The sequence below is a fragment of the Pundamilia nyererei genome, unplaced genomic scaffold, assembly GCF_000239375.1.
Source record: "Pundamilia nyererei isolate P.nyererei 1_Seehausen unplaced genomic scaffold, PunNye1.0 scaffold00420, whole genome shotgun sequence".
Lineage (NCBI taxonomy): Eukaryota > Metazoa > Chordata > Actinopteri > Cichliformes > Cichlidae > Pundamilia > Pundamilia nyererei.
This window is the reverse complement of record NW_005187821.1, coordinates 62,158-77,168: the sequence shown is the minus strand read 5'-3', so window position 1 is coordinate 77,168 and position 15,011 is coordinate 62,158. Positions and strand designations below refer to the sequence as shown.

General features: G+C 41.9%; 1 protein-coding gene across 2 annotated transcripts; it reads left to right on the top strand.

Annotated features, from left to right (window-relative positions):
• The first annotated feature begins 305 nt into the window (after positions 1–305).
• On the top strand, positions 306–14,506 carry fam151b (family with sequence similarity 151 member B). Of its 2 annotated transcripts, XM_005753311.2 has the most exons (6): positions 306–446; positions 548–673; positions 1,709–1,868; positions 1,945–2,162; positions 12,176–12,311; positions 14,034–14,506. In XM_005753311.2, the coding sequence occupies exons 1-6, from the start codon at positions 350–352 to the stop codon at positions 14,173–14,175; spliced, it is 879 nt and encodes a 292-aa protein (XP_005753368.1). In that variant the 5' UTR covers positions 306–349; the 3' UTR covers positions 14,176–14,506. The 2 variants fall into 2 exon arrangements, with proteins under 2 accessions (XP_005753368.1, XP_013771445.1); XM_013915991.1 differs by lacking the exon at positions 306–446 and having other exon boundaries at positions 470–673.
• The last annotated feature ends 505 nt before the right edge of the window (positions 14,507–15,011 follow it).

Here is a 15,011-nt window from a genome sequence, read left to right as displayed (position 1 = left end):
GCATTTTGGATCAGCTGAAGGCTTTTCAGTGAGTTTTTTGGACATCCTGATAATAATGAATTACAGTCGTCCAGCCTGGAAGTAATAAATGCATGAACTCGTTTTTCAGCGTCACTCTGAGACAGGATATTTCTAACTTTAGAGATGTTTTCTTTTAGAGCTGATATTTTATTGTCTCACGTCGAATAGAATAAAGATTGGGGCACTTTGGTCACTTAGATTTTAAACGTAGAAATCTCGATAAATATTGTATTGAATCAGTAAAAGACTACCGGTTCTTTTATTTCGACAATCTCGGACCGGAAATGTGTTGTTATTTATCTTCCGTTTTGGATCGTGGAAGTCGGCAATGAAAACGAGTCTTTTGCTGAGTTTTCACAGAATTACTTTAATTTTAATCGTGTGTTTTATATTTTATGTCTTGTGGAATTTAAAGGGTAAAACAGGTAATGTCGAGCTTTGCAGCTACGCTCCCTTGTTTTAGCGAGCTGCACTTTACTGTGACAGAGAGGAGCTAATGGCTGCGACCCTCGTGTTCTGTTCGCAGGTGGGATGCGTGACCAAACGCTGGACTATTTCTTCAGTCGGAGTTTTATAACGAGGATGGACGCTGCCGAGGTTAGCTGGTCGCATGCAGCGAACAGCAGGAGCAGGCTGGCGGAGGCGCTCACAGGTGAGTCTGTGACGTGGCTGTCAGTCCCGCTGACGTCAACATGAAAATTCAAACACCTGACATTTTATTTTGTTAAAGGTCATTTTGTCTAAATCAGCCCTTGTTAGTCCTGAAGGTTGAAACTATTTTGCGTGATCGTGTTAAGTTTCTGCTTCCTTCACATTAGCAACCGCATTAATGTAACCATGGCAGCGTCACTCTGATAAAGGCTGAAATCATAGTTTCTCCCCGCTGACTCATGTTAATTATCATACTTTTCAACAGAAATACTAATTTTAGAGTAAAAATATTAGAATGCATTATAATCTTTGGCTGTTCTACAGAAATATGGGAACACATTGCTTCCTCAAACGGCGGCTCTGGGCTGCTGGGAGCTTCCCATGATGCACTCAGTGTTTTTACTCACCATTTGTGGATACATTTAATCAGTAGTTATTATTAATCTCCGGCTCTCTTCCACAGCGTGTCCTTATTGTATTTTGTGTTGAATAAATAAAATGTAATTTTATTGTGAAGGAAGGAGGCTTCATGATATGTAACATGGATTAGAGGGCTGGTGTGTGAGCTGTGATTCATCTCAGGTCTGCCTAATAATCTGGACACTGTAATGTAATGCATTCTTTTTTTTAAAGCACTTTTCTAGTCTTACTGACCAACCAAAGAACTTTAGATTGCAAGTCACATTTTAACTACATTGTGTGCACTTTGAGGACTTTATGCGCCTCACATCCGTAGCCAGATTTTCCAGTTAACCTAGCATTTAATCCACGTTTGGACTGTGGGAAGAGGCCAGAGTCCCTGGAGAAACCCACACAGGCACAGGGAGAGCATACAAACTCCCCGCAGAGGCCACAGCTGGAGGTAAAATCAGGAGCCTTTGTGGCCGTGCTGAACACAGAGCGACTGTGTGCTCGTCATACTGCGCTAACCTCCTCTGGGCTGAAAATAAAAAGATGTATTCAGTGATGTTTGTCGTTGGGATGATATTTAAGAAAGATAAGAGTCGGTTTCTAATAGGCAACAACTGTTTTTCAGGTCCTTCTCTTATGATTGAAGCTGACATTGTCATGAGAGGTCGTGATCCCAAAGAGCCAATCATGGCACATCCCCCTGATACAGACAGTGACATCACCCTGAGGGAATGGCTGGAGGGAGTGAAAGAGTACGGCAAGGGGATAAAGCTGGACTTTAAGAGGTGAGAGGCAGGTTCTGTTCCACCAATGCTGTGTGGGTCTGTGTGACGCTAACGCTGAGCTATACTCTCCACATAGCATGGAGGCTGTGTCAACATCTTTAGTCCTGCTGCAGGAGGTGCTAACTGAGCCATACCGTCCTGTGTGGATCAACGCAGACATCTTCTCGGGTCCTGGGGGGCAGATCGGACCTCTGGAGCATCACACCTTCCTCTCTGGTATGACTCATCTTCCCTCACACACTGTGCTGTCTCTGGGCTGGACTACAGGATGGACTGCTGGGACAGATAATCCAGGTAAACATACCTCATCACCGTTGCCTTTTTATACACTGAGAACTCAATTTTATTGATAATACAAGAATAATAACATGTAAACAAATGTATTCAGATTATGGCTGGGTATCGTCACTGATTTCTGAAATCGATTCAATTCGATTAGATTTGAATCGGGGAAATTTTGCCTCAGACAGTCAGAAATATTATAATTCTGATCACTTATCAGTACATGTCTATATTTTTATATCTATAAAAGCAACGCTGACACGTTTGAGACTTGATCAGAGGTGTGAGCATCACAGCAGACGCCTTTGTGTCAAAGTAGCTGAGGATGAAACAGAAAAACAAAGTTACAGAGGTTTGATTACAGACACAGCTGAGAGTTTTGCAATTTGTGATCATTTTAAAAAGTTTACATTTCTTCAGTATTGAACAGCAGAAATGTGGCTTTCTTGTCAGAAGTCATTTAAGTAAAAAGAAAAACCACAGCGGCCCACAGCGCTGTAAACAACGGTAGACTGGTAATGAGCAAGCATATGGGAAACTGTTCTTCAAGTACACAGAGAGAGAGCTGTGCAGGAAGTGTGATTTTATCGTGGTGGAAGCAAAGCAGAAAAGTCAGACTGAAGTCATGACGATGTTTATCTGTAGTTTGGATCTTCTTTTGCTGCTGGTTCAGTCAATGTTGTTTGGAGAGAGATAAAACCTGCAGCTCCAGAATCTAGCACGTGAACACAAAGCTCGACCCGCCGAAACATCAGAATCACTGAGCTGACTCAGCCCCGACTGTGTCCGTGCCGTTGGGTGAGAAAGTCGACATCTCGCTGATCCTGATCTGTCGGCGGGTCCGAGCTTTGTGTTTACGTCTTTGTGCAGAATCCGTGTTCCTGCTCTCATTTACTGTTTTAGCTGTTTGGTGGTTGTTGGAAATTTGAGAGGTTTAACCTGAGATTCTGGTGTCTCAGGTAAAATATGTTTATATTTAAAAATCGATTCAGGATTTAATGAATCGATATTGCGTTATTCAAACTGGAATCGATTGTAATCAGAAAATCGATAATCAGAACCCACCCCTAATTCAGATTAGTGGGAGGAGATGCCACCAGCACATTTAGGACCTTTTAGTATTGTCACCCATATTTGAGGGTTTTAGGATGATGTCACTAAAAAGCCTAACTGCTGTTCAATAGTGAAGAAATGTAAATGTTGGGTCTGGGCTTGCAGGCCCCGCTGGTTCAGAGACTTATCACCTGTGAAGAAAGCAAGACATCAGCTTAAACGGTATTTAACTTGAAAGGGAAGGCTGGTCGGATCTCAGAGCTGCAACTCTGCACTCGACTCAGACGACTCCGCCCCCAGCCTTTGCTTGCCACCTTTTATTGAGATGCATACCATTTACACAAGCACCACCCATTGTAAAACCCCTGTCGTGTGTCAGGCACTGTGTGTGTGTGCATGTGCAAGCACGTGTGTGTGTTTGTGTGACTTCTTGCTGATGGAGGAACAGAAAAATATCTCAACATGCAGTTTACAAATTTAAGTACAACAATGACAACTATTATCAAAATCACCCTAACAGTCCTGTTTGTCCTTTTTGTCCTTTAAATTATTCAACCATGCATCATTTACACAAATCCTCTGTCCTATCATTCACCTCATATTACTGTAAAAGCAAACAGTTGATAAATGCAGTTATCCTGTTTCTCATTGATCTCACACATGGTAAACTGCATCCTACAAGTAAGCAAATGAAAGTTAACAGTCCAAAAAGAGGAATTAACACTTCCAAAATCATTCCAGCCTTGTGGTGCATTTCCTGCCAGTGTAGATTCCTCTGCAGAGTCATTGAGTTCTGCAGCGCTTTCTCCATTCGTATCATTGTCCATACGGCCAGAGTCCAAGTGTATGTACACATGGGCATGCAAACACAGCAGTTGGTGTTGTTGTCTATCCAGGTGGCTTTCTGAGCTATCTTCAAAGCTGTAGGCCTGGTCAGCAGCCCCCTGACTGTGGGTTGAACCAGCACTTCCTTTTTATGGCCTCTATCAACCCCCATCTCCTGACTTCAGGCGTTCTTCCTGTGGGGGGATAGAGTCATCAAAATTTCAGCCAGCTTTGTAGAAGTGCTCATGAAGCAAATGACAACAACAATGACACACAGGAAACCTCTTCAGAGTGTCAAAGTCTGCAGGGCACAGTGAAACAGCATTAGGTGATCCTCCTGGGGAAATTGCTGTCAGTCATTTCCCGTCACAGTCACGGCTTCTGGTGTCTGTGCTGTTTACAGAATCATAATTTCATCGCTGATCTCCTTCTGCGCTGTCGCTTGGAGCTTGGCACGCTCCCTTCATCCCTCGGTTTCTTGCTCTACCCTGAAGGTTTAGGGTAGAGCAAATCTTACACTCTAGTTGTCTTCCTCAACGTTGAACCTCTTTCACTTTATTTTGGATTTTGCTGCTGTCCACAATCTCCTTTCGATGAGCTCTAGGAAGCCCAGTGGCACAGCCCTCTGTGGGTTGTCAGCTGTGCTGGAAGTGGTCTCTGCTCCTCACTGATCCTCTTGAAGCCTCTCTCCTGGTCTCAGCTTCCATCTGCATCTCAGCCTCTTCTTCCACCACTTCACCTCATGCCACCTGGAATTTAAAAAATGAAAACTCCCCAAAAACCCTCTTTTGCCTCATGGTCCTTGCCATGCATCAACTCCACACAATTAGAGATGCACAAAAAAGTTTCACATTCTCACTTAAAAATTCTTAGTGCTTCTCCCTTGGAGTAGCTGCACTACAAACCTGTAACCCTGTATTAAGGAAAAACATTAGCCAATGGTTAAATGTTAAGTCTGTTCAACTTAACAGACTATCATTATTGCCTGTAAGACAAACTCTGTAAGTTAAAACAAACTTCACAATTGCAAGCAACTGTAGCTCATAATAATAAAGCACTCAGCGCCACAGAGACAGGTGTCAACAGAGATTATTCCAAATCATTAAACCACAACTATCACCATAATTTCTCCAAATCATGGATCATCCCATGTGTTTGATTGATTGATTGGTAATTTATTTCAACATGTGAACAATATACAAGTACATTTAGAAAAGAAAATAAGAGAGAAAAAAAGTACTATACAAAATACATACAAAAAAAACATTCTGATTAATTTACATGTTGAAAGGGAGGAAGTAAACAGTTATTTAATCCCACCCTTTACCATAAATTATCAGTTAATATTTAGTCAGCTTCCTTACTTAGAATTTGTAATAAAAATAGTGAACAGATTTCTAATTTACTACATACTATAATATCACATCATGAATTTTTTTAATGTTTTTTTTTTTTAAAATAGAGACATTCACTTAATTTCAATATTTTCCTTTTCTTTATAGTTCGAGAAGATCATATTTTTATAACTCTTTTTGAACAGTTTTATGTTTGGACGTTGCTTTAATTCCATATTCAGACTGTTCCATAGTTTCACTCCATGCACAGAAACACAAAAGCTTTTTCTTGTAGTACAAACCATCCCTGTTTTGAAGTTACAAAAACCCCTTAAATTATAACTTCCTTCTTTCAAAAAAAACATACTCTGCATATTTCCTGGCAGTTCTTTATTTTTTGCTTTGAATAGAATTTGTGCTGTGCTTATTCCACACTACTGTAATCATTGACTTTCTGTCACGGCTGCCGAGGTGAGCCGTGTGGTGTTGGAGGGAGAAAGGACCCAAAATGCAGGCAGTAGATGATAATGCTAGTGATGTTTATTTACCAGTAACGGAGAGACAAAACAGGCAGTGAGGAATGACAAATGAGTGGAGAAACCTGAACTGGGAAAACTAAATGACAAACCTGAGATCATAAGAAACGGGGTGCTGGGCGTGGATGAAGCTGCTGCTGCAGGCGTGGATGAAGCTGCTGGTGGCTGGACGGGCTCCTCGGGCCCTGCAGCGAAAACAGTCCCAAAACCAGCGGGCACCGGGGCCCCTGCCACACACAGGGCTGAACCAGCAGGCACGGAGGCCTCTGGCAAACACAGAGCAGACTGCAGCTGCGCGGAGCACTGACCCCGCTTAGGCAGCGACAGTCGGGTGCAGTCCTCAGCTGGCTTCTTAACCTCCAGGGGTCCAGAGTCCGCTGGGGGCTGAAACACATCCTCTGGGGAGGCCCTGGAGTGCATCGCAGTCTCTTTTGAGGAATGATTACATTATTAATTGGTTTGTCTCTATGCTTAGAATGAACGGATGAAACAGTTCCTTTCGGATTGATTTGACTGAGCTTGTTGTATAGGAGGAGCAAGTGAGACAGGATGCAGGGCTAGTGGCTGCTGAACAGGAGGCTGAACTGAGGGTGACTGAATTAATGGTTGAGGTGACAACTGTGGTGGAATTGGAGACTGAGCTTGAGGCCGGGCGGCTAACTGAGCTTGAGGCTGCTGTGCAGGTGACACTGGAAACTGGGTTGAAGGTAAATGGTAAATGGCCTGTATTTGTATAGCGCTTTTACTAGTCCCTAAGGACCCCAAAGCGCTTTACACAATCAGTCATCCACCCATTCACGCACACATTCACACACTGGTGATGGCAAGCTACGTTGTAACCACAGCCACCCTGGGGCGCACTGAAGGTAGCTGAGCAGTAGACTGAACACACAATAAGCAGTCATTGTCCTTTGCCGTACAGAACATTACCCCTGAGTAAACAGTCCCACAGTTCAGACTAGAGATGGACTGATCCGATATTACGTATCGGTCCGATACTGACCTAAATTACTGGATCGGATATCGGAGAGAAATAAAAAATGTAATCCGATCCATTAAATATCAAAAAAGCGCCTCACAAAACTTGCGACATGACGTAACTCTGCTCATAACCGTAGCACGTCGGAGCAGTGTGCTCACGTGATAGAGCGGCTGTGTGTATTTGTAGCCTCGCTACCAAACCAGCATTTCATCTCCGAGGAAGTGATCCCAGAGAGAAGTAAAGCAAGTGTGTAAGTTCATCTCTGAATGTTTGTAAAGCATTCCCACGTTAAGCTTAACAACTGATATATGGAGCGACTGCCTCTCTCTCTCTCCTGCTGCTACTTCAATGTGAAATTGATCAATGATCAGCTGATCGTCTCTCTTCTTTGTTTTTTGCCCACTTTGCACCAGAAAGAGGAAACCAGCGGCTGAACAACAGCAGCACGTTTAAGCTTGATAAGCTGTTGTTAGAATTTATTTAATATTACTTTCTACACCAGGATCTTTTTCTACAGCTGACGTAACTGTGCAGGGGCGGATCTAGCAAAGTTTAGCCAGGGGGGCCGATAGGGCATGAACAGGGAAAAGGGGCACAAAGACATCCTTTTCTTTCTTATTCTCATTTAAAATGTCTAGCTTTTAATAAATAATTATCTGAATCTTACACCCAAAGTTTTAATCTGATGTAAAATATATAGAAGTCCATTACTGTATATAGTAACTGTTAAGTCTGATATACCCTAGTGAGCTATAGTACTTTTTCCTTTGGGAAGATACCATCTGTGCAGTCTGCAATTCTGTTGAAGAAAGATGTTGAATCTATTTAATTATTCTTGTAAAATAATTTATTTCTGTGCATTTTTTTTCACACTGCACCAAATTAAAGATAATTACGTCGATTAAGCATCATGAGGTGGGGGGTGGTTCCCTATTATTATTTTTTTTTTTTTGCTGGGAGTTTGCAACCCTATTAGTCAGGTTGCCTAATATTCCTGCTAAGTACTCTTTAAAATACCAGAACAGGGAGGATGGAGCAGGTTTAAGTTTATTAGATTGATCAGTTTTGCTGAACTATGAAATATTTTGGGTGCAGTGTATTTTTTGCATACAGGTATAACAGAATAGCTTTAGTGTTGTTGTTTATTTAAACTTGAGTATGAACTTATACAAAATGCAGCAAGATATTAGAAAACAGTTTTATTGATTAAAAAACACTATATCGGATTCATATCGGTATCGGCAGATATCCAAATTTATGATATCGGTACGGACATAAAAAAGTGGTATCGTGCCATCTCTAGTTCAGACCAATAATATTGTCCTGTCCACTCACCACAGCCGGCCGCTCTGAAATCCCTAGGTCCGACTGTGGCGAGGAGCGTCAACGGAGTGAGCGCCGTTTCCCTTGAAGGCTGGGTTGACGGGCCAGGCAGAGCATCCTCCGTCGGACCAGGCAGCGAACCATGAGTTGCAGGGTGGGTGGTAGCAGCCGGGGGGTGAAGACAAAGTTCGTTCAGAACAAAATTCTGTGCGAGCGGGTGAAGTGAGCTGAGCAACCAGGGGAGACCAGAAACTAAGCGCTGCAGCCGATTAGCTATGGCTTGACGGAATTCTCTCCCCTCGTGCTCCAGCCATAAGTTAATTAATTTATCCACTGAGTAAATAATATCCTCCCGAAGCTCCTCGGTCGGGTTGAATGCTGCTGGGTCCATTGTGGCTGGTTCGTACTGTCACAGCTGCCGAGGTGAGCCGTGTGGTGTTGGAGGGAGAAAGGACCCAAAATGCAGGCAGTAGATGATAATGCTAGTGACGTTTATCTACCAGTAACGGAGAGACAAAACAGACAGTGAGGAATGACAAATGACTGGAGAAACCTGAACTGGGAAAACTAAATGACAAACCTGAGATCATAAGAAACGGGGTGCGGGACAGAGAGACGCAGACGGAGGAACAGAACACCGTGGAACACAGAAGTGGGACCAGGGCAGGCACAGAACACAAACCTAACAAATGGCAAATCATAACGGAGTATATACTCTGGATAAACAAAAGCATAAAGAAACACAAAACACTGAGTCGGCAGACTCAGGACCATGACACTTTCCTTAAGCAATGTCACTCACTTATTTTACCTCTATGAGCTCAATGATGGTCAGATAATGAGCCCAACACTAAAATGTTCTATAATCACTGCACATCTGCTCTGTTGTCACTTGTCTGTCTGTGCTGAATCCTCCACAAGCGCTCTTAGAGAGAAACAAACATCAGCAGCAGCATCCTGGAGGTCAGGCCTGGGTCACCAGATTCCAGAGGTGCTGTAAAAGGCCAGAAAGTTAACAATCTGCCGTGAAAAGAGTGACACTGGTTTCAACACAGTATGTGTCTCACATTTTATGCTCATTCCCCCGCTGTAACATTCAACATTTTCTCAACAACACAGTGTAATAGCATAACCAACACACAGCCTGTAAACACAGTTTCCTCATACAACATCAGTTTCCCAGAAAAGTAGCAGTTAAAGGTTAAAGGTCTGCAGGGCCCACACTCTCATGTGACCCTAAAATCTCCCCCTCTGGTCTCTGTCGTCCTCCTACTCCTGCAATAAAGAAACACACATCCATACATCCACCCTTCACATCTGGGTGGAGGTGCAATCCTGCATGTTGGTGTTAAGTCAACTTCTGTCAAACTTTTGTCAGTCCAGTCAGTTCCACATTTTTTTTAATATTCATTGCTGATAGTAGAATCTCTTGTCGCATTTCGTTCCCACTTTCGGCAATATGACGCCACTTTAAAAAAAAAAATCCTTTTAAACCGGACTCGCTCTCTGATTGTCCCAAATAAGTGGCTTTCCCCCAAGCCCATTTTAATATGGAAAAGCTCACTTTGCGACCGTTTTCCCGACAACATGTTGTTTAGTGCTTTCTGTTCTAATCGTGCAGATCTCTCAGACGACAGAGATTATCTCAAAACATCCATCAGCCACACACCTCACAAAATAATCCTAATGTCTTATTAGATCACGAGTTTCTTCTCATGTAACCAGGTGTGTGCCATGTTTAAACTTTCCTCCACACATCAGAAACAAGAAACTCAACAACCTATTAGCCTCACTCATTCAGACCCTTCTTCAGCATTCTGTTTGCTCCTGCTATAATTTAATCATCTGTCCTACTATAATATCAGTCCAGTGGTCTATGTATCACTTCTCATCTTACTAAGTGAACTGGACAAGATGACAAACAGAAACATGCTGACGATGCTGTCTGGTCTTCATGAGTTTCATTGTATGTGTTAGTATGGTTAATGCATTTTCTGTTTGTGTGTGATTTTGTGTACCTTTCTCTCTGCAGTGTCTCAGACTCCTTCTCAATTTTCCCACTTAAAGCAGTCATTTTCCTCCCAGGTTCGCCAACCCAAATTTAATTTCCCACTCTAAACAACAGCATTCCTCTGGGTCCTCACCTGCTCCGTCCACTTTGGTCTCCTCTCCCCCTTGCAGCATTCCAGCTTCAGCTTTGTCCTGTGCAGTCCCCACTGTCTCGTTCTTTGCCATTTCACTCCAAACATGGAAAATGTCAAACTCAGACAGTCTTCTCAAAGACCAGTCAGACACAGTGAAGTTGCAGCTTGCTGGAAACGCATGTCCATCCGTCCAATCAGAAGATAGGTTCCCTTTCTCTCAGCAAATACTGCTGCTGCTGGGTCTCTCTGCTCAAGACTCTGCTGTTGTCTCTTGGACTGCCATGTTGTTGCTTTTTGGAACGTCATTTCTTGTCTTCAAGGAGAAGTTAGCATCCTTGGAGCTCGCTTTTCAGGATGAGGAATCAGAATCAGAAAGACTTTATTTATCCCCAAGGGGCAATTAACACATAGAAGTGAAGCTGTAAACAATTCAGTCAAAACTCGGCCTGAGTGTTTCTAAAGATGTTAACCTATAATTTTCTTTCGACTGCTGCATGTGGAAAATTGATCCAGGTCTTTTTCCCCATCTGCAAGTGACACACTGAGAGACATGTTCATCATTCTTATCACTGCTTAAATAAGACACCTCCTCTCTCTGGTATTGAACTCTCCTCTCTTAAACCCAGAAATTGAGATTGTAGCTGTTCTAGGCTGAGAAACACAAAACCCTCTTCATATTATTATTGCTTTTTTTAAATCAACAACTCTGTTATATATAGCTTTGTGTCCACCCTGGGGGAGCTCTAGGTTTGCGTGGGTCCGCTTATCCAGAGCAGAGGATCCTGCGTCCTCAACAGACCTGAGGGGTGATGGAGATGTAGTCTCTACACGTATAATGTAACCTGTAATATGGACAGTATGACAGTTCTCAAATATGCAGACAACATGGTGGTGCACCCGACTCGAATAGCCTGGCAGCATGTTGTCAGCAAGTGGATTTACTCATTTGCTTCTTAGAACTGAATGAACAGCAGTGCTGCTGTTGAAGAGTCACTCCTGACGAAGCAACAACTCACACGCTGTTTCAGCGCCTGGAGGTCAAAGGACAGGTGGTGCAGCAGCTCAATGCCTTTAGGTACTCGAACAGTGAGGAGACTCAGAATACTTTATTAATGCCAGAGGAAACTTTGCAGTCACAGTTTCTCCAAGACAGTAAGGACAGTAACTAACAAGTTACAGTACCAATAAAAAATTACAGTATATTAAACAATAGTTCTAATAAATAAATAAATATCCCATTATCTCACATGGAAGAGAGTGTAGATAAAGCTGAAATTGAGATGCCCTCTTAGACTCTCCTTTGTAGAGGATGTGCAGCTGTTGCTGCACAATTAGATGGACGTAGCCACAGGCAGGAACTATTTTCTGTCTCATTTGGATAAATCTGTCTCTCACTGAGCATGCTCAGCACATCACGGAGTGGGTGGGAGGTGTTGTCCAGCATCCTCCATATCTTGGACAACATCTGTCTCTTTGACACCATCTTGGCAGAGTAAAAATAAAATTCTCACCTGGAAAATACATGCATGCAACATAAGAGTTCATCCTGACACTAGAAGAACTCATGTTCATGGACTACCTTGACAGCCGAGTCAGCCAGCAGTCAGGTGGCTAATGTTGGTCCAGAACCACTAAGGAGCTCTTGTGAGTTTTCATGGGGAAGAAGGTAAGAATGCCTGGCTGTTATACTGGGAACTGTGGGACCATGTGCCTGTCTCACCTGAGAGCACTTCCTGAGTGAGGTTAGAATGAGAATCATTGAGTCCTCAGCAGACCATAGTGACACATCTCACATAAGACGTTTATGTTTTGTTTCTCTTTTGTTCAGGCTACAGCTGGGATATGGTTCATATGATGGAGAAGATCTGTAGAGACCTTAAACATCCCGTAACATTCCCAGTACGTGCAGCTCTGCTGGCCAAGTCCTTCTCCCAGCTGACATGGCTGCTGAAGCAGTCAGACAGGTGAATATCGGCCACATCGGACCTTTTTCTCAGAACAACACCACAAACATGCAGTGGCTTCTTTGCTGTCTCCTGGTTGTCTGAAGAAGCCATATATATGCTCGATATCAGTAAAGGAGAGCAAATCAAAACCAGCAAACTGTATTCATCTAATTAGTCTCATTGTGGATCAGAGGTAGTCAGTAGGCTGCAAGCAGTCACAGTAGTTTCTCCTTTTTACTTCTCACACATTGGTGTGGGACACAGCTGAAGCGTTATGTTACCATATAATCATAAACTGTCCTTTTAGCTTCTTCGATAAGATCTCTGTCTGCCAAGCAGTGAGAGAGAAAGTGTCATCACTGGACAGAAGCATGTGTGGATCACAGCGGGGTTTTAATAGTTTTGCAATTTTCATTAGTTTTTATTTTTATTTAGTTTTGACTTCAGATTTTCAATTTTATATCAGTTGTAATTAGTTTTTACCAATTGTTTGGTTTGCTAGTTTAGTTTAGTTTTTATTTTTTGAAAATCCTTAGTTTCAGTTTAGTTTTGATTAGTTTCAGTTATAGTTTTAGTTGTGTTTGCAATAATTAAGTGTAACAAAATCCCAGTTTCATCATATCAGTCATGCTCTTCTGCTCATCCTTGGGTATGTTGCTATTCCAGCTACCATACCCTGCACCCTGGACAGGTCGCCTATCTGTCGCAGGGCTAACACGCAGAGACAGACAACTCGCATTCCCACCTACGGGTTCTATAAATAAATAAATAAATAAATAAAGGCAGATGAACAACCATTGATACCAGGCAACTATAAAATGTATATCTTGGCCCCAATGAGACTATTAACTCTTGCAGCACCGGGTGTTCGTAATTTTGGTTCAAGTGAATTGATAAACTTTTTGAAGGCAATTGACTCACACAGTTATGTAGATGTCCCCGTCCTGTTGTCTCGGGATGCATCACGCTGCCTTGCCTGGGGTTATCGTCTGTTTCTGGGGATGAGGGTTGAGTGTGCTCCCTTCTCAAGGTAAGCTAGGTTAGCCTTCTTGTGTGAGCTTTTCAAGTGCACTTTAAGGTTTGTGGGATTTTTTTCCCTTTATAAATGTCCCTCATAATTTGTCTCTTTCCACTACAAGACACTTGCTTTATCCAAAACACAGTCCTATTCAAAGTAATCCCAAATTGGACTCTGGCGCTTTCTCCCGACTTTTCCTGACATGATTCTGCGCGTGGGCGGAGCAGCGACACAGACGACTCGACTAACGTGCTGCCACCTGCTGGCATAATGAGACAGCGCGAGAAAAAAATCTGGAAACTAAACTTCATTTTCACCCTTGACTATTGTATGACACGCACACATCAATGAAAACTAAACACATTTTTGCTATAAATTCAGTTAATTTTAGTATTTTTTTGAACACTCATTACAGTTTTAGTTAGTTTTCCTTTTTTGTTTTTATTTTTATTTCCGTTAACGAAAATGTTTTTTCACTTCTAGTTTTCGTTATTTCGTTAGTTTTCGTTAACGATTATAACCTTGGATCACAGTTTAACTCGATCCACACTCTTGTCTCATAGTTGTGATTTCATTGGACCATTTTAATGTTTCAATGCCACAAAGTTAGATTTTCATCTCTTGTTACAATAAAGTTGAAAAAATCAGAATAAAGTCAAATGGGCGGAGTTTCCAAAACCATTCTGACATATGTTAATACCTTTTTTCCTTGACATTGACAGGTACACTCTAACTGTGTGGACGGGCCACAGTGATGAGTTCTCACTGCAGGACTTGCTGCCCTACAGAGAAGAGTTTGCCACAAGCAGGATTTACTTTGACCTGCCAGACTCTCTAAGAGCACGGATCATTTCAGCACAATAAGCAAATGTGAATCCAGTGAGAAGTGGTCTGGCTGTGACATTAACTGGTGCACCTGCAAGTGAAAACTAACTTCATCCTGAATTTATCTGAAGCTCACTTCCTGTTAAAACAGAGTTCATCCTGCCAACGGTCACCGACTGCTTGCTCATAGGAATCGTCTATTCATGAGGATCCTCTGCGGTACTGTAAGGTGTCTGCCTCACAGTATTAAGGCCATGACATTAATGTTACTGGGCCTGGTGCATTTCAAATCAAAAGATGCTCTAAGCCCACTTGGATGTAATATTTTCTGTTTTCTCTACTGATTCTTTTTTTTGGGTGGGATAAAAAAAAAATCTGCAAATCAGCTGAGTCCAGTCATGTTGTGTTTTTGTTTGTGTGTTTTTTAAAGAGTGTTAGTCTATTTTCAAGTGGGACGAATCAGACAGTTTTGAGCAGAAGGGGGCTCTTTCCCACAAAGGTTGATCTTTCCTTCACTTACACGGCCTTTTAGCTGTGCCTTTGTGTCTTTCAGAAGCTGAGTTTAACAGATTCTCTTAAAAATATATTTAGTTCAAGTTACACTAGATAAAGTACATATGAGGAGGGATATTATACCCCTTCAAATGAGTGATTTATGACCCACAATAAAATGATTTATGAGTAATAAAGGACGTAATAAAACAAATGGCAGTCATAAATATGTTATTAATAAAATTATTAATAACATATTTTTAATAACATGAAATTATCATATTAATAAAACTATTATTAAAATGATCATATTTCATAACTCATTCAATAATTCAAAAATTATTTGATTATTAAAAATATCTAAAAATTTTTTTTAAATTTTT